Source organism: Zootoca vivipara, chromosome 2 (assembly GCF_963506605.1).
Source record: "Zootoca vivipara chromosome 2, rZooViv1.1, whole genome shotgun sequence".
In the NCBI taxonomy this organism is placed as follows: domain Eukaryota; kingdom Metazoa; phylum Chordata; class Lepidosauria; order Squamata; family Lacertidae; genus Zootoca; species Zootoca vivipara.
Genome location: NC_083277.1, coordinates 6,466,239 through 6,489,869, shown reverse-complemented (window position 1 = coordinate 6,489,869; position 23,631 = coordinate 6,466,239). Strand labels below are relative to the sequence as shown.

The window sequence follows — 23,631 nt, the reverse complement described above, 5'->3', positions numbered from 1 at the left end:
CTAGAGAGGAAGGGGAGGGGGGGTCATATACCGGAAGTGCATTGCCACCCCCACCCGCCCCTCCTGTAGGGAAGCCTCTTCTGTCTCCCCCAAGCGCTGCATCGGTGGCCCCTCCTGGAATCTGGTGAGGCCCCCCCCCAATGTGTCTATTTGAAGGGTGGCGGTCCCTGGGCTGCAGAGGTGGGTGCCTAGGAGGACCTGAAAGGGAAGGGGTGAGGAGGGGGCCTAGGGGAGCCCCCCCTGCGGGGGAGAGGAGGGCGATATGCTGTGATCCCAGGTTTTGAATGGGGAGGGAATGGGGGGTTTGGGGGTAGCGGGCTTAGAGTGTGTAGGGAGCCAAACCCTCGCCCCACTTTGCCCCATAGGGAGGCAGCCTCTGCAGCTAATTCATCTGGGATCTGCGAACACAACACACAAGCTTTTGGGGATCCAGGCTTCTTTCCCCCTCCTCTCTGCAAAACCAGCAAGAAGCCCCTTATGTCTTTGGAGTCTTGCATTTCACCTTTTTCTCCTGAATGAACAGCTACTTTTATTTTACACACACACACACACACAAACTTGTTTCATTTCTTTATTTGCAATTGTAGCAGAAGAAAAGTAAAGAAAGGTGATGGTCTCTCTTTCAATGGAGGACCTTAAACCAGAGATTGAATGGCCATTTGTGAGTGATTCATTGCTGAATCACTGGAGGTTGCTGGAGGTTGGACTAGTTTACTATAGGAGTCGCTTCCAACTCTATGCTTTGATGAGGATGACAACAACAACAACAACAACAACAACAACAACAACACAAACATTGCCATCTGGTGTTAGCAATACCAACAACAACAACAACAACAACAACAACAACACAAACATTGCCATCTGGTGTTAGCAATACCAGTCAATCCTGTTTTAAGCTTATGGATGAATGTTGTTTGCATCCATCTGTCTCGAGAGGCAACGGAAGAGGACGCCACTGGGGATAAAGCAAAACAATAGGAGAATTCCATTGTCTGCTGTGGCTCTAATTAATGATGATGATAGAATCATAGAAGCATAGAATCATAGAGTTGGAAGAGACCACAAGGGCCATCCAGTCCAACCCCCTGCCAAGCAGGAAACACCATCAAAGCATTCTTGACATATGGCTGTCAAACCTCTGCTTAAAGACCTCCAAAGAAGGAGACTCCACCACACTTCTTGGCAGCAAATTCCACTGTCGAACAGCTCTTACTGTCAGGAAGTTCTTCCTAATGTTTAGGTGGAATCTTCTTTCTTGTAGTTTGAATCCATTGCAATGATGATGATGATGATGATGATGATGATAATTCAATTATACCCCACCCATTTGGCTGGGTTGCCCAAGCCACTCTGGGCGGCTTCCAAGACCTAAAAACATAATAAAACATCAAACATTAATAGTAACAATCTGATCCAATATAAAAGTCACAATAAGATAAGCAACTTATATTCAACGATCCATCAGAATCTAATAGTAAACACCAGCAAATAATAGTTAAACAGTTCAACCATAATGAAGAATTGTTGTTGTTGTTGTTTAGTCATTTAGTCGTGTCCGACTCTTTATAGCACACCAGGCACTCCTGTCTTCCACTGCCTCCCGCAGTTTGGTCAAACTCATGTTCGTAGCTTCGAGAACACTGTCCAACCATCTCGTCCTCTGTCGTCCCCTTCTCCTAGTGCCCTCCATCTTTCCCAACATCAGGGTCTTTTCCAGGGAGTCTTCTCTTCTCATGAGGTGGCCAAAGTATTGGAGCCTCAGCTTCAGGATCTGTCCTTCCAGTGAGCACTCAGGGCTGATTTCCTTAAGAATGGATAGGTTTCACTTTCTTGCAGTCCATGGGACTCTCAAGAGTCTCCCCTTCATGGATCAATGCCTTGTTGTGGCGAAGGGGCTTGAATAACTCAGAGAAGCTATGAGCTATGCCGTGCAGGGCCACCCAAGATGGACATGTCATAGTGGAGAGTTTTGACTAAACGTGATCCACCTGGAGAAGGTACTGGCAAGCCACTCCAGTATCCCTGCCCTGCCAAGAAAACTCAATGGACAATAAAGAATTACCAATATATAATCAATAAAAGTAACAGCAAATCACAATGCATAAAATACCACAAAATATACAAAACCATGTAAAAGGATCAAATTGAGAAACAAAGAAGTGCAACTTATGAAACTATTTTTTAAAAAAATATCCCTGAACTCCTCTCTTCCATGCTGCTGCTCCTGTTCTCAAAGTCATAGTCTGGGAAAGGCTAGGTGGGGCAAGTCAGGTGGAAACGCCATTACCTGATGAGGAATAGAAAGTCTCTCTCCCCTCCCCTCTAGAGACCTATATGGGAGAGACATAAATCTAAGCAGTCCAAATGCCGAAATAGATATCTAAATGAAACTGACGATTACAGTCATACCTCGGTTTAAGTATGCCTCGGTTTGAGTATTTTCAGTTTAAGTACTCCACGGACTGTCTGGAACAGATTAATCCACTTTCCATTACTTTCAATGGGAAAGTTTGCTTCAGGTTAAGTACGCTTCAGGTTAAGTACAGACTTCCGGAACCAATTGTGTTTGTAAACCGAGTTACCACTGTATAAGCCATGCAATCAAATGTAGAAAGAGCAGTGAGATCTTCAGGCCACTGGGTGTTAGATGCTGAGTCTTCCTTCTTTCAACCTTGCAGTTACTTAGCCCCATAAGAACTTTTAGAACCCATGTTTGTTGTCCATCTGTTAGTCCAAAAAGCTGCTTCGTAGCCAGACTCATCCAGTTTGGGTGAAGGGAAAGCTTCTAGCCATAACAATGCAATGATTCTCTAACAATGCAATGATTCTCTGACAAGCCATTGCCTTCACTTTGCAGGGCTTGGCCGTACCTTGAATCAGGCGGCTTTTGGCTTGAAACACAGATTGGCAGAAGAGGGAAGAGCAAGAAGAAGAAGAAGAGTTTTGATTTGATATCCTGCTTTATCACTACCCGAAGGAGTCTCAAAGTGGCTAATGTTCTCCTTTCCCTTCCTCCCCCACAACAAACACTCTGTGAAGTGAGTGGGGCTGAGAGACTTCAAAGAAGTGTGACTAGCCCAAGGTCACCCAGCAGCTGCATGTGGAGGAGGGGGGAAGCGAACCTGGTTCACCAGATCACGAGTCTACCGCTCTTTACCAAGATGGATGGACAAGCCACAGCTGGCCTTGACACCATCCGGGATGGGAGGAGTGAGGGGTTCTGGGAAAGAACTGTGCAGAAGATCCTAGATACGGAGGATGCCCTCAGCTCAGACGCTCAGCGCCAGCATTTCAGGCAGTTCCGCTACCAGGAGGCCGAGGGCCCCCGAGAGGTTTGCAACCTACTTCACGAATTTTGCCGTTGGTGGCTGAAGCCAGAGAGACACACCAAGGCTCAGGTGCTGGACCTGGTGATCCTGGAGCAGTTCCTGGCTATCCTTCCCCCGGAGATGCAGAGCTGGGTGAGGGAATGTGGAGCAGAGACCTGTTCCCAGGCGGTGGCCCTTGCCGAAGGTTTCCTCCTGAGCCAGGCAGAGGACAGGAAGCCAAAAGAGCCACAGGTTTGAGACAGTTTTGTTCTGGTGGTTTGAAAGGGCTGAGGAATGTGAAGGAGAAGATCTCAAAACTCCCTATATTTTTTTTAATCCTTTCTGAAAGTATCCCAAAAGCCAAAGTCTTTGCTGCTAACACTCCGTTCCCTCTTTCCGGTTAAGGGTCTGTTCACAGAAGCAGCCACTGATTTCCTTGATGCTGTGAAGGCTCCAGAAAACATCGGAGAGATTCCCCTGCAAAAGTGGAAGGTGCAGGAGGAGAAGGATGGAGGTGCCATCTTGCTGGGTAATGGGGCATGAACTTGAAATGGTCTCCTTCCATTAATTGTGGAAGAAATCCAGGAAATCCTTTTGTGTTCTCCCGACTCTGCTGCACATGAATGCCAACTTGTACTTTGCCAAGATCCCAACTGGGGAGAGATGTGTTTGCACTGTCCAGTCAAAATTCGGTTGTCGAATGTAATCCGCTCCGGAAGCTCATTCGGCTTCCGAAATGTTCGACAACTGAGGCGCGGCTTCTGATTGGCTGCAGGAGCTTCCTGCACTCAAGCGGAAGCCGCGTCGGACGTTCGGCTTCCAAAAAACATTTGAAAACCAGAACACTTACTTCCGGGTTTTCGGCGATTGGGAGCTGAAATGTTCCAAAACAGAGGCGTTTGGGAACCGAGGTTTGACTGTACTGAAAATAAAAACGTCTATGAACAACCGAAATATACGTGACGGATGAGACATTTTGTAATGTCAAACATGTGCAACTTGACCTCTGAGACAAGCACATTCTGATCTCTGTCCCCTACCTTTGTCTCTCACAGGCAATGGAATGATGCCAGCGAGACTTAATCATCCATTTCTTTCTGGTGGAAGGGAAGCGGTTGCTGTGGCAACAGACCAGGTAAGGGGAAGGACCAGTGGGGAGGCTGCCAGGGGGTTAGTCAGGGTGTGTCTGTATTTTGGCATTTAAAGGGGGGGGAGTTACGGGGTCAAGGAAGTTGCCCAACAGGAAGGCTGTGAATGCAGGGGGTTGCAGTTAAGCAGCATTGGTGAGTTTTATGAATTGGGATGGTGTTATCTATAAAGGAGGAAATATTTGCTTTTCTTTCAGGATCCAGCATCGTTTGAGGATGTGGCTGTGTATTTCACGGCAGAGGAATGGGCTCTGCTGCATCCTGATCAGAGAGCTCTACACAAAGAAGTCATGGAGGAGAACTGTGGGATCGTGGCCTCTCTCAGTAAAAGTATATTTCCTAGTGGATTATAATATTTATTTAGAAATTATGTATGAATTTTAGCCGCTGCTTCTTTTTTTGCAGAATCCCAACAATTTAGTACTTCCTTCTTTCCATCGAGCAGGATTTATCTCTTTTTCTTTATTGAAACATTTACATCCCCCCTTTCCATTGAACAGAAATCTACAAGTTGGCTAACAATGCTTGGACCTCAATACAAACAATTAAAACCGGAACACAATCAAAACAACAGTTTGTAAAAGTGAGATATATATATGGACATATCTGTATACGCAATCCATATTTGCAAAGAAGCTTCAATAACAACATTAGATTTTTTTAACTGATGAATTTAATAATTTCCCAGGTGCCCATGAAAAATCCTGCTGTATATTCATGGAATGTGGCACGGCAGTTCAAATGGGTGAATTATTTTCTATATCTTGCCCTGATGCACAATAGATTTTCAAATTTTGACAATTCCTTCCTTAAAAATAGGGTTTTGTTAAATGTTAACCTCATTTTTTCTTTTCTTTTAAAAGAAACTGTATTAGCATGTCTTCTGCGAATTATGTCCCCCCGGTCACACCCACTCAATTGACGCTCTCCTTTAGAATCAGAAACTCTGGCTCTCCCATCTTGTATTTGTGGTTTCTGTCATCAGAATATAACCACCTATATGTGGTCTGTCTCAAAAGGATTTCAAGCTCTGTTTCTACCTCATTTTCCTATTTTCATTACAGCACGCGGAAAGGACCTTCATTATAGTTCTGATCTTGCTACACATCAAAACATTCATATTGGGGAGAAACCATATCAGTGCCTGGAGTGTGGAAAGAGTTTTCATCCGAACAGGACTTCACATCAAATAATTCACACAGGGGAGGAGCCACATCAGTGCTTAGAGTGTGAAAAGGCTTTTCATGAGAACGAAAGTTTCACTTACCAAACTCATCAGAAAATTCACACAGTGGAGAAAACCTATACACCTTTGGAGTGTGTGAAGAGCTTTGGACAAAATAAAACTCTCACTAATCATCAGAGAATTCACAGAGAAGAGAAACCTTATCGGTGTTTGGAGTGTGGAAAGTTCTTCAGCAGCAGGACAAAGCTCACTGATCACCAGAGAATTCACACAGGGGAGAAACCATATCAGTGCTTAGTGTGTGGAATGAGCTTCACTCAGAAGAGGAATCTCACCTGTCATCAGACAATTCACACAGGGGAGAAGCCATATCAGTGCCTGGAGTGCGGAAAGAGCTTCAGGCAGAATTTAACTCTAGCTTACCACCAAAGAATTCACACGGGGGAGAAACCGTACGAATGCTTGGAGTGCAGAAAGAGCTTCATTCGAAAGTGCGATCTCACTTATCACCAAAGAACTCACACCGGGGAGAAGCCGCATAAATGCCTGGAATGTGGAAAGAGCTTCATGCAGAAGACGAGCCTCACTTCTCATCAAAAAATTCATACCGGAGACAAACCGTATAAATGCTCGGAGTGCGGAAAGGGTTTCTGCCTGAACAAGGACCTCATTCGCCATCAAAGAGTTCACACAGGGGAGAAACCATACAAATGCCTGGAATGTGGGAAGTGCTTCACACAGAAGACGATCCTTACTGCTCATCAGAGAGTTCACACAGGGGAGAAACCGTATCAGTGCTTGGAATGTGGAAAGAGCTTCACACAGAAGGCAAATCTCACCTATCATCAAGGAATTCACACAGGGGAGAAACCGTATCAGTGCTTGGTGTGTGGAAAGTGCTTCTGTCTGAGCAGGGACCTCACTTCTCATCAAAGAATTCACACGCAGGAGAAACCATACCAGTGCAACGTGGGAACAGCTTCGATACAAGGGCATACCTCCATTGTCATGAAAGAATTCACTCAGGGGCAAAAACATATAAGTACCTGGAGTGTGGAAAGAGCTTCAGATAGACTGTAAAGGTAAAGGTACCCCTGACTATTAGGTCCAGTCGCAGACGTCTCTGGGATTGCGGCGCTCAACTCACTCTATACGCTGAGGGAACCGGCGTTTGTCTGCAGACAGCTTCCAGGTCATGTGGCTAGCATGACTAAGCCACTTCTGGTTAAACCAGAGCAGCGCATGGAAATGCCGTTTACCTTCCCGCCAGAGCGGTACCTATTTATCTACTTGCACTTTGACATGCTTTTGAACTGCTAGGTTGGCAGGAGCAGGGACCGAGGAACGGGAGCTCACCCCGTCGTGGGGATTCGAACCGCCAACCTTCTGATAAGCAAGCCCTAGGCTCTGTGGTTTAGACCACAGCGCCACCCACATCCCGCTCATATAGACTATGTCTTACTTATTATCAGATAATTCACAAAGAGGGAAAGCACATGAATTCTATGAGTGTGGAAAGCATTACCATATGAATTCATGAATTCAAGCCCCCCCCCTTCCTGACCATATAGGGTTTTTAAATCCCCAATTAAACATTAACCCTGACTCCAAATTGATTTGGGGCCAGATCCTGGTTGGATGTTCCCCTGATTAGGGAGAGGGGTGCAGCCCTAGGAACAAACAAGTTACATTATCTGTGTATGAATTCAGTATTTTTTGGTTTGTTAGAATTCCTGAGCGACACCAGTTACTTTCTGCTCGTGTGTGTATATGTGTAGATACTGACACACAAACAAACAAGCAAACATAAGTCGTGTGATGGATGCCCAGGGTGGTCCTAGCAGGAAGAGTCAAACTTTGTTTCACTCCTGCGACGGGGATAGGGAGAGATTTGGGATATCCCTGAACAAGCGTAACTCTGGTGTTGGGAGGAGCTGAGCGCATTTCCTCAGCTAAGTGGATTTTGGGTTGCAAACCTCTTTTAGAAATGCTTCATTTCTCTTTCTGAAAGCATCTAAAAGAAGAAGAAATGCATATTTACAGTACTGGACACTCAGCTGTGTAAAACAAGGCAAGGGCAAGAATGCTCTGCGTGGTATGTTGGTGCTAGAAAAACAGGATAGAGCTTTTCGTAGAAATAAGTGAAATAAATGTCTTAAACTGTGTTTTTGTTGCCTGTCCTTGCACCTCAGCACCGGGGGGGGGGGGGGACTGGAGGTGCCTGCAGTGAGACCTGAATGCAGGGAGGTCAAAAGGCCTTTATCTTTTTCATCTCTTTCTGCTCCAATCTCTCTTGGGGCTATGTTTCGTGGACCTTTCCCTGCAGGGTCCAAATTGTAAGTTGGAAGCTCCCCAGGAGAGGGACCCTCTTGTTTTCATGTATCCGTTGCTCTTTCAGGGTGGGAAACTTTGTGTGGGCTTTTGGGCCAGATAGTTATCTGTCTCCAGCCCTGTTGGCCAACTTCCATAGGAGGGCACGCCTGATATCTGAGGATGCTAAACTGCTCAAGCCCCTTGTGTGGTTCTTCTCAAGCACCGGACAGCCAGCTGGTTGTCACCCTTGGGCCACCCTGTGCTCCACAAAGCACTGAGCATAAGGCTGCACAGCTGAGTTCCCTACAGAACTTCAGTCCTGCTTTCTGCAGGGAGCAGCTGTGTGATCAAATTCCCTGTGTGAAAATTGGTTGCGCAGCCGATCCAGCCATGTCTCCCACGTCGTCTTTGGCGATCCCTCGTAGTTGGTGTCTTCTACGAACACAGTCTTAACAGTTATTACATGAATATTTTAGATAATAATAATAATAATAATAATAATAATAATAATAATAATAATAATATAAGCCAGCCCAAATATAAGCCGAGGCACCTAATTTTACTGCAAAAAACTGGGAAAACGTATTGACTCGAGTATAAGCCTAGGGTAGGAAATGCAGCAGTTACTGGTAAATTTCTGCACAGTTTCGAACAAAAGCTTGCTTAAGAGAAAGCTATGCAATTGTCCTGAGATCAACAGAGAAAAAAGGCCAGAGGGGCTTTGACGGGGAAGCCACCAGTGCCAAGGACAAAGGAGCTGTTGTCTGAAAACCAGCTTACTTCGTTTCAGCGCCAGGCACCGCCTTGCGAGGCCTATTTGCAGAGCCCCTCAAGTTTCTCCAGCCATGTCCCGGATGCACCAGGCCGGCACCGGCTGCATCGCCTTGTCCAGCTCCTCGCAGCGCGTCATTAGGGTGTACATGTAGTGGATGCTCGTGTCTCCGCCTCGCCTAGTTTTATTACTGTGGAATTTCCAAAAGAAAGCATTTGTAAAAATATAAAGAAATTTAAAATTTAAAGAAAAATAAAAAAATTAAAAGTTGCATTACTGAAATAAATGCACTTTTCGACGATATTCTAATTTTCTGAGTTTCACCTATATGAAAGCTACAGTATTTTTAGATGCCATGGAGGCTGAAGGAGAACGTGCAGCAAAGGAAGGGAAGAAAGTCTGGACGGAGGCTCTTTTGAGGGGCCGGGGAAAGCGAGAAAAGAAAGTTTTAATTTATACCTTTCAAATTTATACATTACAATCCATTTAACATTTCCAAATTTTGACTTTGTTCCTCGCTGCTGTCCCCCACTTACACCCAGACTCTTCTTCCCTTCTGCTGCTGCATGTTCTTCAAATACAGGGAGGTGCCAGGAAAGTGGGAGGATGCCGTTCAAGGCTACTGCTGCTTCCTTTGAACGAGGTCAGCACCCCCACAGAAAGAGGGCAAGGGAAGGCTCGAAGATGGGGATGCCCTGCTAAATGAAGTTTGGGTACCACTTTGCATCAGTCTGCGGAGGAGAGAGTGGCTGGGGAAACCCAGCCAGATGGGGCAGGGCAGGGTATAAATAATAAATAAATCACTATTATTATAAATTATTATTATCATAAGCCCTCAGATGTTCCACAATAGGAGCGGAGAGGATTCCTCCATCTTTTACACACCTTGCTTTATACAAAGGAAAACCCCATTTTGCACATTTTTGGGGGCACACACACACACTCCTTTTTATAAAACAAGATCCTGGAGTTGGAAGAAAGATTAAGCATTCCTGGGGTATCTTTTATGAACTTACTGAGGTCTTCTGAGGCAGGAGGGATAAACAAAAACCTCACTGCCCACAGACTGGATCTCAGTTGCGTTTTTTCGCCCAGTCACGCTCCTTGGCGTTTTTGCTTTCAAAGGTCTCGAAAAACACTGTCTTCTCTTTCCAAAGTAGCAGAGTGTCAATTGCAGTTTACAAGCTTCAGCTTTCTGTGTCTGGAAATCTGGAAATCACAGAAATCTGCATATTCCTGTGATTAGCTGGGAAAGGGTCAATGGATAGAAGAAAGTACATTCTGGAGAGCAACCAATATACATCTGGTCAGCGGTTTAATGACCCCTTCCCCTAATCTGCAATCCAGAGCTGAGGTGGTAAGAGGGTGGCATCTCTCCCAAAGAGAAGATTCTGAGGCTCAAAAAAAAGAGAGAGAAGATTCTGGGGCTCTCTGCACATGCCCAAGAGCACACCTTGTCATCAACCTAAATATTCCATAGCTTAGCATGGGGCTTGGTGCACCTTCCAAGGAAGTACCCCTGGGGTTCTTAAGACATGCTCAAAAGTACTGTTTCCCTCCTAAGTCCACCTACTTCACAGCTGAACTGGGAAAAGAAGAATGTGCCTTCCAAGAAGATACAGTTTTAGGACTAGAGGGCAGGAACCATTTATGATTCACTCACCTAGTCTGTGGCTGACCTGTGTCACTTAATCCAGGCTTGACCTTTTATTGTGTGTTGGATAACATTTGATCTTTCATTGTCTTGTGGTGGCTATGTGTTTCATTCTTAAAACATAAGCACACTCTGAAAATCATACTAAATGAAGTATGGGGATTAATAATAATGCCATTGTTATTTTATTATGTAAGCTCTCATTTCTATCTTGCAAAATCAACATTCTGTAAATAAATCAACAAACTGGGGGGGGGGGGGAAACCCCGGTCCTTCTCCACCTCTGACTCTCTCCTCCCAGCGTCTCCTCGCTGCCAAAGCCATTTCACTATGAGCAGAGCGGATAGACTCCCATAGGCAGCTGATCGTAGGGGAGGGGGGAAGAGGCGGGTAGCCCACACTTCCGGTCATGCGGTGCGGGGCTGGAGCATCACGCGCAAGGCTCGGCCCCCAAACCCATAGCTGCCAAGTTTTCCCTTTTCTCGCGAGGAAGCCTATTCAGCATAAGGGAAAATCCCTTAAAATAAGGGATAACTTGGCAGCTATGCCCAAACCTCTTTGGAAACACCCCCCTACCCGTCTTTGCACCAATGATCCAGAGACGCTGGGTGAGCACCTGGGAGACTCAGGCACTGTTTTGGGAAGGATGGTGGGGGTAGCTCAGTCGCTAGAGCAGGAGGGTCTTGGGTTCGAGTTCCACGTTGGGCTAAATAATCTTGCATTGTGCGGGGCTGGGCTATATGACCACCAGGGGTCCCTTCCAACTACGATTCCTCCTGCGCATAACCTTCTAAGGGTTAAAGTGAACGGAGCAGGGTGCCTAGACGGGAAGGCGATGGGAGGAAAAGGATGGGGCCGGGCGGGGGGGGGGTGTTGTTGCGTGGAGGGAGTTTTCCTCCAGAGCAGATTCGCCTCTGCTTTTCTCCCTGGTTCATCTGTCTCTCGCAAACGCTTCGTGGGTGGCCCCTTCTGGATCTGGTGAGCGGGGGCGGGGGGGGGGGCGCTCATTGTGCGTTTGGGTAAAGGCGAGCCCCAGGGCTGCCGGGGAGGGTGCATGATCGGGGGTGGGGCCAGGCAGAAAAATGACAGCTGGCGTGGGGGGGGTGGAAACCCCCTGGGGTGATGCCCAGGTTCCCACGCCACCCAGGGAATGCAAAGAAAGGGGAGGTGGGTTGTTAACCTGTTGGGAGATCGTGGGGCCCCAGAGCAGCAGGAGAGACCCCCAGCCCATTTATCCATTCACACCTGCCTGCCTACAAATTTATTTATCTGATTCTCCATGTTTAAATTTACACTCGCACCACAACATACCGTACATATACAGGTGAAACTCGGAAAATTAGAATATCGTAGAAAAGTGCATTTATTTCAGTAACGCAACTCAAAAGGTGAAACCAATATATGAGATAGGTGCATGACAAGATACGTCAAGCCTTTATTTGTTGAAATTGTAATTATTTGTCGTTAGGTGGGTCAATTATAAATGGAATGTAATTAATGAAATGTAATAGCGATGTTTATTTTTTGTATTCTTGTAACTATTTGTTTTATTACTGTGGGATTTCCAAAAGAAAGCATTTGTAAAAAATAAATAAATAAATAAGAAGTTGCATTACTGAAATAAATGCACTTTTCAATGATATTCTAATTTTGTACGTATAAAACATTCCCAATAATCTTCTGAACTTCCCTTCTCTCTTTCTTTCTTTCTCTCTCTCTCTCTCTCTCTCTCTCTCTCTTATGTGGGTGGAGGGAATTTTTTTGCACCCTCCAGTGAATCAGGCATCGGCGTTAAAAAGGGTCCCAGCTGACACCTGCCTCGCTCGTGTGCACTTTCAGACGTGCAACCCCGGACGCGTGGAGGGGGGGAACTTTTTGTTGCTGAATGCAAAGAGCGACTGGAAGCTGGAATCCCCCCTCCGCCCCCCGTGGATCGAAGACAAGGGGCGCCAACTGAAAGTCAGCACGCTTGGGTGGCTATGGTTTATAGACAACGAGGTAGCTCATTCGGCAGAGCATAGGAATTGTAGAATCCTAGAGTTGGGAGAGACCCGGGGGTCATCTAGTCCAACCCCCCCAATGCAGGAAGAGGCAGCTGCCCCTTGAGACTCTTAATCTCAGGGTCGTGGGTTTGAGCCCTACATTTGGCAAAAAGATTCCTGCATTGGAGGGGATTGGATTAGAGCATCCTACAGTTCTATGATTACAGAGTGAGGGTTAAAGGCCTTGGCTATGGACTTGGTGGAAGGCTGAGTGGAGGGGGAAGAGGTGTCAAGTTTGCTGCATTCACTCTAAAAGATGGGAGCTTCCAATAAAATCAATCAATCAATCAATCAATCAATCCATGGCCTTTATGTGGAGGAATCTCCCTCCAGTATTTGTTGTGGGACTTGGCATACAATTCACCTGCTTCTCCTTCCTTGGGAAGAGCTGTTTGCAAGCCAGAATCACACTGGTTTCCTGCAGGAAAATCTTCCAGCCCTGACAATGCAATAATTCTAGTCTTGTAGTAAGGTTAAAGCTTATTGGGGAATGATATATAATGAATTAAAAATAACTTTTATTTTTTAAAAAACAAACCCAGAAGCTTTTCTTTTGGGAATTATAGGGACAGAACTACATATATTGTATAGAAATTTATTTATGTATGCGACTACAGCAGCAATAATGTTACTTGCCCCAAAATGGAAAGAAGCAGAAGTCCCAGCAAAGGAAGAACGGATACAAAAACTTATGGAATATGCAGAAATGGCGAAACTTACCGGAAGAATAAGAAATCAAGATAACAAACTTCTTATAAAAGATTGGAAATGGTTCATTGAATGTTTACAGATAAATTGTAAACAGATAAAAAACATTAGCAGGATTAATGTACCAATAACTTGCAGTTTTATAAGAGTATATATGAACAGAAGATAAATAAATGAGCAAGTAAAGTGAACTTGAAGATGCAGAAGACATTAAAAAAAATTAATTTAAGGAACCGCAGAAAGAGGGGAAGGAAGTCACAATTTGGAAATGTTAAATGGATTGTAAAACCAGTGAAATGTATAAATTTGAAAAATATAAATAAAATAGAGAATGCAATAATTCTCTAACAAGACAATGTGTTGGCTTTGCAGGAACTGGTGTAACATCTCTGGTCAGCACAGTCTTTGAAGAAGGAGGAAGATTCGGAATCTTTTTTGGAGCCCAGATCAGTGATGGACAAGCAAGACTTAGCTGGACCTGCAAGAAGAAGAGTGTCAGATGACTTCAACATTGGGAACAGTGGGGAATTTTTGGAAAGAACCTTGCAGGAGATCCTGGGCAAGGAAGATGCCCTCAGCTCAGATATCCAGCGCCAGAAGTTCAGGCACTTCCACTACCAGGAAGCTGAAGGGCCCCGAGAAGTTTGCAACCGGCTCCACCACCTTTGCCGTGAGTGGCTGAATCCAGAGCGACACACAAAATCTCAGATCCTGGACCTGGTGATCCTGGAGCAGTTCCTGGCTGTCCTCCCCCCAGAGATGGAGAGCTGGGTGAGGGAATGTGGAGCGGAGACCAGTTCCCAGGCGGTGGCCCTGGCTGAAGGTTTCCTCCTGAGCCGGGCAGAGGACAAGAATCAGGAAGAGAAGCAGGTGAGAGCTTTATATCCTAATTTTTAGGGGGCAGGAGTGTAAGGGAGGGTACTGTGTGAGGTTGAATCCTGACAAGACAGAAGTACTGTTTGTGGGGGACAGGAGGCGGGCAGGTGTGGAGGACTCCCTGGTCCTGAATGGGGTAACTGTGCCCCTGAAGGACCAGGTGCGCAGCCTGGGAGTCATTTTGGACTCACAGCTGTCCATGGAGGTGCAGGTCAATTCTGTGTCCAGGGCGGCTGTCTATCAGCTCCATCTGGTACGCAGGCTGAGACCCTACCTGCCTGCAGACTGTCTAGCCAGAGTGGTGCATGCTCTAGTTATCTCCCGCTTGGACTACTGCAATGCGCTATACATGGGGCTACCTTTGAAGGTGACTCGGAAACTACAACTAATCCAGAATGTGGCAGCTAGACTGGTGACTGGGAGCAGCCGCCAAGACCACATAACACCGGTCTTGAAAGATCTACATTGACTTCCAGTACGTTTCCAAGCACAATTCAAAGTGTTGGTGCTGACCTTTAAAGCCCTAAATGGCCTCGGTCCTGTATACCTGAAGGAGCGTCTCCACCTCCATCGTTCTGCCCGGACACTGAGGTCCAGCACCGAGGGCCTTCTGGCGGTTCCCTCATTGGAAGAAGCCAAGTTGCAGGGAACTAGGCAGAGGGCCTTCTCGGTGGTGGCGCCTGCCCTGTGGAACGCCCTCCCAACAGATGTGAAAGAGGAAAACAAGTACCAGACTTTTAGAAGACATCTGAAGGCAGCCCTGTTCAGGGAGGCTTTTAATGCTTAATAGATTACTGTGTTTTATTTTTCTGTTGGAAGCCGCCCAGAGTGGCTGGGGAAACTCAGCTAGCTGGGTGGGGTATAAATAATAAATTATTATTATTATCATTATTACTATTATTATTACCATTACCCCATAATTGCTTTTGCCAGAAAAGAAATCACACATGGATTGCGAGTTTCCTTGGGCGTGGAGACTCCAGAATGTTTCTGTGTCATTTGGTGGGATTTTATTTCCTAGGCTTTGGACTTTGATGCTCAGTATTTGCTATCCATGCTAGCTCGGGAAATATTGGTGTCTTGATAAATATTCGTGTGCCACCACTATTTAAGTGATTGTTTGCATGATGTATACCAGGCATCCCCAAACTGCGACCCACCAGATGTTTTGGCCTACAACTCCCATGATCCCTAGCTAGCAGGACCAGTGGTCAGGGATGATGGGAATTGTAGTCCAAAACATCTGGAGGGCCGAAGTTTGGGGATGTCTGATGTATACAAAGGGTTGTTGAGCTTTATTTTTCCTTTGGTGAGAGTTGCTTTGGGGCTTTTCTTGGATTTTTAAAGCATTTTTTAATACAGTGGACCCTTGGTTTTCGAACTCCTCCCTAGCCAAATGTCTCGGCTCCCGAACACCGAAAACCTGGAAATAACTGCTCCGGTTTTTCAAATGATTTCCGGAAGCCAAATGTGCTATGCAGCTTCCGTTTTGAGTTTCCCTGTTTTTCTTTTTATTTTATTTTTTTAAATGAGTACTTTATTTGCATACTTTAAAAAGTTACAAAAACAAATCCAAAAATAATACAAAGAGAAGATACAAAGAAAATTAAGAATACAAATTTACAAAGAAATCAAATACATACATAGAATGAATTACAAATATATCAAAAATTCAAAAAGAAAGCAAAAGAAAAAAGAGAAACACAATAGAAGAAATTTTAAAAAATTGACTTCCTATTGTTTAAACATCGCTTTCCTTTTTCAGATTTTATCTTATCCTGCTTTATCTTATCTTGATTACTTTAGAATAACTTTATTTTGATCTACCTTATTTATCCAAAATCTGTTTGTTAAGAATTTGAGAATTTGTTTCCCTTTTTTATTGAGGCTTCCGCTTTTCAGTTTTCAGTTTTAATAATGTCAATAAGAAGAGTAATAATTCACGTACGAAAACCCCGCTTCCCTTCATTTGCTACCCTTTTCCGAAAGCATCCCAAGCCTTTGCCTCTGATATTCCGTGTCTAATCCTGCTCCCCCTGTTTCTGGCAAAGGGACTGTTTGCAGAAGGGCCCACTGGTTTCCCTGAGGCAGAGAAGACGCCTTTGGACGCCAGAGGGAGTCCCCTGAGATGGGTGGTCGTGCAGGAGGGGGACCAAAGTGCAGCCTTACCGGGTAAGGATTAACGGGGCAGCCTTGAACTTGGTCTGATCCACACCTATGCAATAAAGACAAGGCAGTCCAACCTCTCAGACCAAGTGGGCAGCAAGAATACTTTGACGTGACACAGGGAGTGAAGACAAAATTTGATGCCCCCTCTACACCCCTAGGACCTCCCTCCCAAAGCTCAGTGACTTGCTTACCCAGCTTTTGGAAGGTAGTGGAGGGCTGGCGGGTGTCAAATATTGCTGAGGGCCGCAAAAAAAGGCCTCGAGGGCCACATGGTGCTACATAGTACCACTCTATTCTGCCTTGGTCAGAGCACACCTGGAACATTGTGTCCAGTTCTGAGCACCACAGTTTAAAAAGGATGTTGACAAGCTGGAAGATGTTCAGAGGAGGGCGACCAAGATGGCCAAGGGCTGGAAACCAAGACTTAGGAGGAACGGTTGAAGGAGCTGGGTATGTTTAGCTTGGAAAAGAGGAGACTGAGAAGAGATATGAAAGCCATCTTCAAATATCTGAAGGGCTGTCACATGGAAGGTGGAACAAGCTTGCTTTCTCCTGCTCTGGAGGGTAGGACTCGAACCCATGGCTTCAAGTTACAAGAAAGGAGATTCCGACGAAAGATTTGGAAAAAAACTTTCTGACATTGAGAGCTGGTCGGCAGTGGAACAGACTCCTGCAGGAGGTGGTGGACTCTCCTTCCCTGTAGGTTTTTAAGTGGAGACCATCTGTCATGGATGCTTTAGCGAAGTTTATTCCTGCATTGCAGGGGGTTAGACTAGATGACCCTTGGGTCCCTCTCAATTCTTAAGATTCTACAATTCTGTGTTGTTTTCAGCACTCAAAGCTTTTCCACATGGAGGAAAATGCTTGATTTGTTGGTAATGGCCTACAAGGAGGGGAGATGAACAAAAAAAAAAATGGGTCTAAGCATTCAGAGTGTATAAAATGGATAAGTTACAGGTAGGTAGCCGTGTTGGTCTGACGCAGTCAAAACAAAATAAAAAAAATCCTTCCAGTAGCACCTTAGAGACCAACTAAGTTTGTCATAGGTATGAGCTTTCGTGTGCATGCTGTGGTATCTGAAGAAGTGTGCATGCACATGAAAGCTCATACCTATGACAAACTTAGTTGGTCTCTAAGGTGCTACTGGAAGGATTTTTTTATTTTGTTTTAAAATGGGTAAGACAATCTGTAAACTTATCTCAGTGTGTATTTTCGACATGTGGCTTTTGGCCTCCGAGACAAATGCGTGCTGATGTCTCTTCCCCCCCCCCCCCGTCTCTCCCAGGTGATGGAATGATGCTGGCAGGACCATCTCAGCTGAATCTTCCTTCTGACAGAGGGGAAGCAGTTGCCATGGGAACAGATCAGGTAGGGGAAAGAAGGGCTGGGGGGGAGCAGTCACTCAGCCTGCTGCCACCTCCCTGGGCTTGACTGAATCTCTCCCCTTCCCTTTGATTCTTCCTTTGATGAAGGCTGTGTGTGCCCATCATTAAGGTTTAAATTCTTATTTCATTTTTAGAAATAAAGTGATACAGAGGGGAGGAAAGGGGAGAAAGTTATGGGGTGAAAAGAACCACAATGTGAATAGAATAGAATAGTAATTTATTTGCCAAGTCCTTACATACTTGGAATTTGCTTTGGCTAATTTTACAATATAAACATATCATAGTAACCAAAGTTCATATTACTTTACAAGTGTGTAAGAAAGAGGGGGGAAATGAGTTTAAAATAAAAATAAAAATACAAAAGCCTAATGTAATATACTCCCATACATTCTTATATAAATTGATGCTGTGTTATTATCCTCTTTTTTTGCTTTTTTTAAAATAACCTTTTTATTAGTTTTGCATAAAGTTGTACACAATAAACATAACCATTCCTGGGAAAATAAAAAAGAGGTTCTTTCGAACCTTCAGACCTCCTTCCCTCCCTCCATGGGTTCCATTTCCTAAAAATAAAAATAAAAGAATTCCTGCATCTTTTACCGTTATCTATGTATGATATACGGACGTGGGTGGTGCTGTAATCTAAACCACAGAGCCTAGGGCTTGCTGTTCAGAAGGTTGGTGGTATGGATCCCTGCAACGGGGTGAGCTCCCATTGCTTGGTCCCTGCTCCTGCCCACCTAGCAGTTCGAAAGCACAATAAAGTGCAAGTAGATAAATAGGAACCGCTACAGCGAGAAGGTAAACAGCGTTTCCGTGCGCTGCTCTGGTTCACCAGAAGCGGCTTGGTCATACTGGCCACATGACGCGGAAGCTGTATGCCGGCTCCCTTGGCCAATAATGCGAGATGAGCGGCGCAACCCCAGAGTCGTCCACAACTGGACCTAATGGTCAGGGGTCCCTTTACCTATGGTTTACCCAGTAGTGATGTATGGAAGTGAGAGCTGGACCATCAAGAAGGCTGTTCGCCGAAGAATTGATGCCTTTGAATTATGGTGCTGGAGGCGACTCTTGAGAGTCCCGTGGACTGCTAGAAGATCAAACCTATCCATTCTGAAGGAAATCAGCCCTGAGTGCTCACTGGAAGGACAGATCGTGAAGCTAAGGCTCCAATACTTTGGCCACCTCATGAGAAGAGAAGACTCCCTGGAAAAGACCCTGATGTTGGGAAAGATGGAGGGCACTAGGAGAAGGGGACGTCAGAGGACAAGATGGTTGGACAGTGTTCTCGAAGCTACGAACATGAGTTTGACCAAACTGCAGGAGGCAGTGGAAGACAGGAGTGCCTGGCGTGCTATGGTCCATGGGGTCACGAAGAGTCGGACACGACTAAACAACTGAACAACAGCAACAATCATAGTAACCAAAGTTCATTTTACTTTACAAGTGTCATTGCATTCCTGCCAAGAATTTCAACTGTCTACAGTGGTCTTTTGAATATATTAAAAAGTTATTCCAGTCTTTTGAAAATATTTGGTCTTCCTGGTTTCTGATCTTTCCTCTCAGTCTTGCCATTTCTGCATATTCCATCAGCTTGGTCTGCCACTCTTCTCTGGGCGGTACTTCTCCTTTCTATCTCTGGGCCAGAAGCGTTGTCCTAATACATTGATGTTAATAGCCTGCTACGTCTCATATGAACTAATATTCCAAATGTTGTCAGATTTTATCCTGGTTTAAATCCAGCCACCTTTCCCTTGTCTAGCCTTCTGGATTTTGCTGGTAGATCATGTTTATGTTCCCTTTAAAGAGGAACATGTTAATCTTTCTCTTCTAGGCTCCCGTGTCCTTCCAGGATGTGGCTGTGCATTTCACCGAGGAGGAATGGGCTTTGCTGGATCCTGACCAGAGAGGGCTGCACAAGGAAGTCATGGAGGAAAACTGTAAGGTCGTCGTCTCTCTCGGTGAGGCTCTGTGTTTCTCTCGTTTCTGGGTTGATCCTGAAGCCATCCAGGATTTGGCTTGGCTTTTATTATCTACTAGCTGGCCCTGCCACGCGTTGCTGTGGCTCATCCGTGTGATTCCCCCCACCCTATGCCGATCCATTATGTATCCTGCCCCCTCCTCCTCCCCACCCCGGGCTTATTCGTGTGATTCCCTCCACCATGTCCCGACCCATGACGTATCACGCCCCCTCTTCCCCCCACCCCCAGCTCACCCCTGTGACTGGTCCCACCGTGTCCTGACCTACCCCTTCCCCTCCTCCCCCCACCCCCACCCAGGCGAGTCAGTACCTCCATTCGGCCTAGTCTGTAAAGGCATCAGCATAGTATGTAAACGGGAGCCGAGGTGCTGTTGAGAGGGAAGGTTTTATAGGTGCAGTACCAGTGTAGCCGCCGCTAGAGGGCACTGGTTTGCAACCTAGTTCTTTTCCCAGCATGCACTTTTGGCTGAGTGGTGTGTTCTGGAACAGGGGTTTTGGGGGGGCTTACGTGGCCCAGGTGTGACATTTGTCTTTGCAAACTTTCTAAGATCCTTCAGACAGTCGCATGGGATGTTGTGTCCGAATTTGAATGCTGGAAAAGATTTGAATGCTGGAGAAAAGTGGAGACCCACCCACATACCCTTTTTACATTTTTATATATAGAGATATAGCCTCACAAGTTTCAAGCATTGGAATATATACTATGTGATTGGGGCTCCATTTCTATCTCACTCTCTTTCCTGTTTTCATTGTAGCAGGTGGAAAGGGTTTTCAGCATGGTTCCAGCCCTACCACGCCTCAAAGGACCCCTGGAAATGACAAACCATATCAGTGCCAGGAATGTGGAAAGAGCTTCACTCACAAGTGGGTTCTCACTAATCATCAAAGAATTCACACAGGGGAGAAACCATACAAATGCTTGGAGTGTGGAAAGTGCTTCACTCGGAAGGTGAACCTCATTCCTCATCGGAGAATCCACACAGGGGAGAAACCATACCAGTGCTTGGAATGTGGAAAGACCTTCAGGCAAAAGAGATATCTCACTTCACACCAAACCATTCACACAGGACAGAAATTATTCCAGTGCTTGGAGTGCGGAAAGAGCTTCAGGCACAATATAACTCTAACGAACCACCAAAAATTTCACACAGGAGAGACGCCGTATCAATGCTTAGAGTGCGGAAAGAGCTTCATCAGTGTTTCTCACCTTACGTCCCACCAAACACTTCACACAGGGGAGAAACCATATCAGTGCCCCAAGTGCGAGAAACGCTTCACTCAAAAGAGTCACCTGACCTCTCACCGAACAATTCACACAGGGGAGACGCCGTATAAATGTTCAGAGTGTGGGAAGTGCTTCCGTCTCAGCAGATACCTCACTTCCCATCAGAGAATCCACACAGGGGAGAAACCGTATCAGTGCTCAGAGTGTGGAAAGAGCTTCGGTGAAAAGAAAACTTTAGCTTCTCATCAAAAGAATTCACACCCCGGGGAAACCATGTACAGTACTTGATTAGAGAGTGGAAAATACTTCTGTCTGAACAGTAATCTCATCATTTGTAGACTGTCACCGTTGGAGATACAATAAAAAGTTATTTACGAAAACAACAACCCGAAAACCAATGATCTCATCAAATAATTCACCAAGCAGAATCCATATCAACATCACCTCAGCATCACTGCACACCTTCAACGTCATCGAAGAATCTACACAGGGAGTAGACTAATCCTTTGGACATGGACAGAGCTTTATAGACATGGATGAAGCTCACTCTTCTGCACTCAGGAAAAACTCTGTAGAACGAGATTCTATCACTCACTTACTGTAGAAATGAATGCCAGGCAAGGAGTCACATTAATGTGCTGATAAGAAAGAAACCTGTTTTTTAAAATTTGATTTCCACTTGCTTTAGTAACAGAGAGAGAAATATAGGTATAGGCTATAGGTAATTGATTGGTGGTCCAAAATGTGGTATAAATCGTGACAGGGGATAGCTCCTGCTAGGCTTCCACTTGTCCCCACACAATATCCCGCCAAAGCCTTTTGTGGAATTTAAGGTGGGTGTCACTTTCCGAGGTGGGATATGAGTAGCTCCTAAGCAGAAATGCTGTTTACTCAGGTGAGTTTGTCTAGAAAGGAGGGAAAGTGCAGGAACAGGCAGAAGAAGGATTTGCCAAGTGTGCGAGATAGATCTTAAACACACACTAAACACTTACAGTGGAACCTCGGTTTACGCCTACCTCCGTTTATGAAATCCTCCGTTTACAAACGCCGCGGACCCGGAAGTGTTTGCATCCGGGTTCCGCAGCTCGCGCATGCGCAGAAGCAATCTGCGCAGCGTGGTGTGTGTGCAGAAGTGCTCTATCGGTGTTTTGCGCACGCGCAGAAACGTGCCTTTGGCGAGCGAATGCCTCGGCGAGCGAACGTCTCTGTGGAACGGATTGCGTTCGCAAACCGAGGTACCACTGTACATGCTCATTCTCTCTCACTCACACACACACACACACACACACACACACTGTCATGCGTGCAGAGTCTGCCTCCCTCTCTGGTAACTTCACAGATAAGAATTAACGAGCAGTTTATATTTTATAGTTCTTTTATTCAGGCATCAGTTTGCCAGCAACAATCCACATCCCTCCACATGGAGAGCAGTTGGCTTCTCTAAATCCTCCTGCTTCTGTCTTCCGCAGCAGTCGAGGTGCCAACGGGAAGTTCCTCCTCCTCCTCTCTGCGTCCTCCCGCCCTCTCTAATGCTGTCTCTGCAATCTGTCCTCTCCCTTCTGTCCCTCTTGCCATTATCTCATAGCTAGGCAACTCCTGCCTAAACTGCTCTGTGTCTGCGTCTGTCTCAGCTTCTGAGACAGCTGCAGACAAGGGGGGGGAAATCTTCCCCCTCCAGCTCCACTTCTGGGAGAAGCTGCTCTGCCCGGGAAGGCATTCCCCCTTCCTCTGCTTCAGACCCTACACACACACGCACACATACAAAATAGTGAGCACTCCTTACATCCAGTGATTGAAAGCACACCTACTCAGACACAGATACACCCACCCTCTTTGGTTTGGGTAAGAATTGACTCCTGAAACCCCAAGGGAACAGAATCCACATACACTCTCTATGCTTATTCCATGGGGCTTATTCCCAGAAATTGAATATTGCCTCTTTTATCCAGAACTTTTTACAGTGTCTGAGGAAAAGCTGAATTCACTTTTGATTTGTACAGTACTAAAAAACCGACGCGGGTGGCGCTGTGGTCTAAACCACAGAACCTAGGGCTTGCTGTTCAGAAGGTTGGTGGTATGGATCCCTGCAACGGGGTGAGCTCCCATTGCTTGGTCCCTGCTCCTGCCCACCTAGCAGTTCGAAAGCACATCAAAGTGCAAGTAGATAAATAGGTACCACTCCGACGGGAAGGTAAACGGCGTTTCTGTGCGCTGCTCTGGTTCGCCAGAAGCAGCTTTGTCATGCTGGCCACATGACCCGGAAGCTGTCCGCTAGCTCCCTCGGCCAGTAAAGTGAGATGAGCGCCGCAACCCCAGAGTCGTCCGCGACTGGACCTAATGGTCAGGGGTGCCTTTACCTTTATAAGACCGACAACCAACCTCAGCAGAGCCAGCAGGGAAATTTATTTTTTGCTTGAGGCAGAATAGGAAATGGGGGCCCGCTCCCTAAGTCAAAGTGTGGAATATCCAAAGCTAGGGAAGTTATTCTGGCCCCTCAGGCACAAGATCCCATAAGTGTCTCTTCCCCCTCCATGCCAAATAAAACTATGTGACCATACATTTGCTGCCTTGTCATGATGCCCCAAATCATCAATCCCCACCCCCGCCCTGTCCAATGGTAGGGCTGGTCGTGCCCATCAGGCTCTTTCCCCCCATTTGCCATTCCATCAGGCTTTACTGGAGAGATGTGGCTTCCCATTGGCTCAGCTTTTGGCACTTGTCATTACAAGGACTCTTCAATTAGGCTTGAACACGCTTTTCTCCTCCTCCTCCCTCCTCCTCCTTTTTCTTCTTGTGTCGTGTCTTTTAGATTGTTAGCCTGAGTGCAAGGACTGTTTGAGAGCAGAGTTTAAAAATGCTTT

General features: G+C 45.9%; 1 protein-coding gene across 1 annotated transcript; it reads left to right on the top strand.

Annotated features, from left to right (window-relative positions):
• Positions 1 to 46: 46 nt before the first annotated feature.
• Positions 47 to 22,850, top strand: LOC118080197 (zinc finger protein 850). The gene is made up of 12 exons (XM_060270887.1): positions 47 to 124; positions 2,861 to 3,563; positions 3,717 to 3,840; positions 4,367 to 4,446; positions 4,657 to 4,789; positions 5,524 to 6,722; positions 12,224 to 12,382; positions 13,519 to 14,004; positions 16,062 to 16,182; positions 17,465 to 17,547; positions 19,399 to 19,525; positions 20,301 to 22,850. Exons 2-12 carry the CDS (start codon positions 3,102 to 3,104, stop codon positions 21,056 to 21,058), a joined length of 3,732 nt encoding a protein of 1,243 aa, XP_060126870.1. The 5' UTR covers positions 47 to 124; positions 2,861 to 3,101; the 3' UTR covers positions 21,059 to 22,850.
• The last annotated feature ends 781 nt before the right edge of the window (positions 22,851 to 23,631 follow it).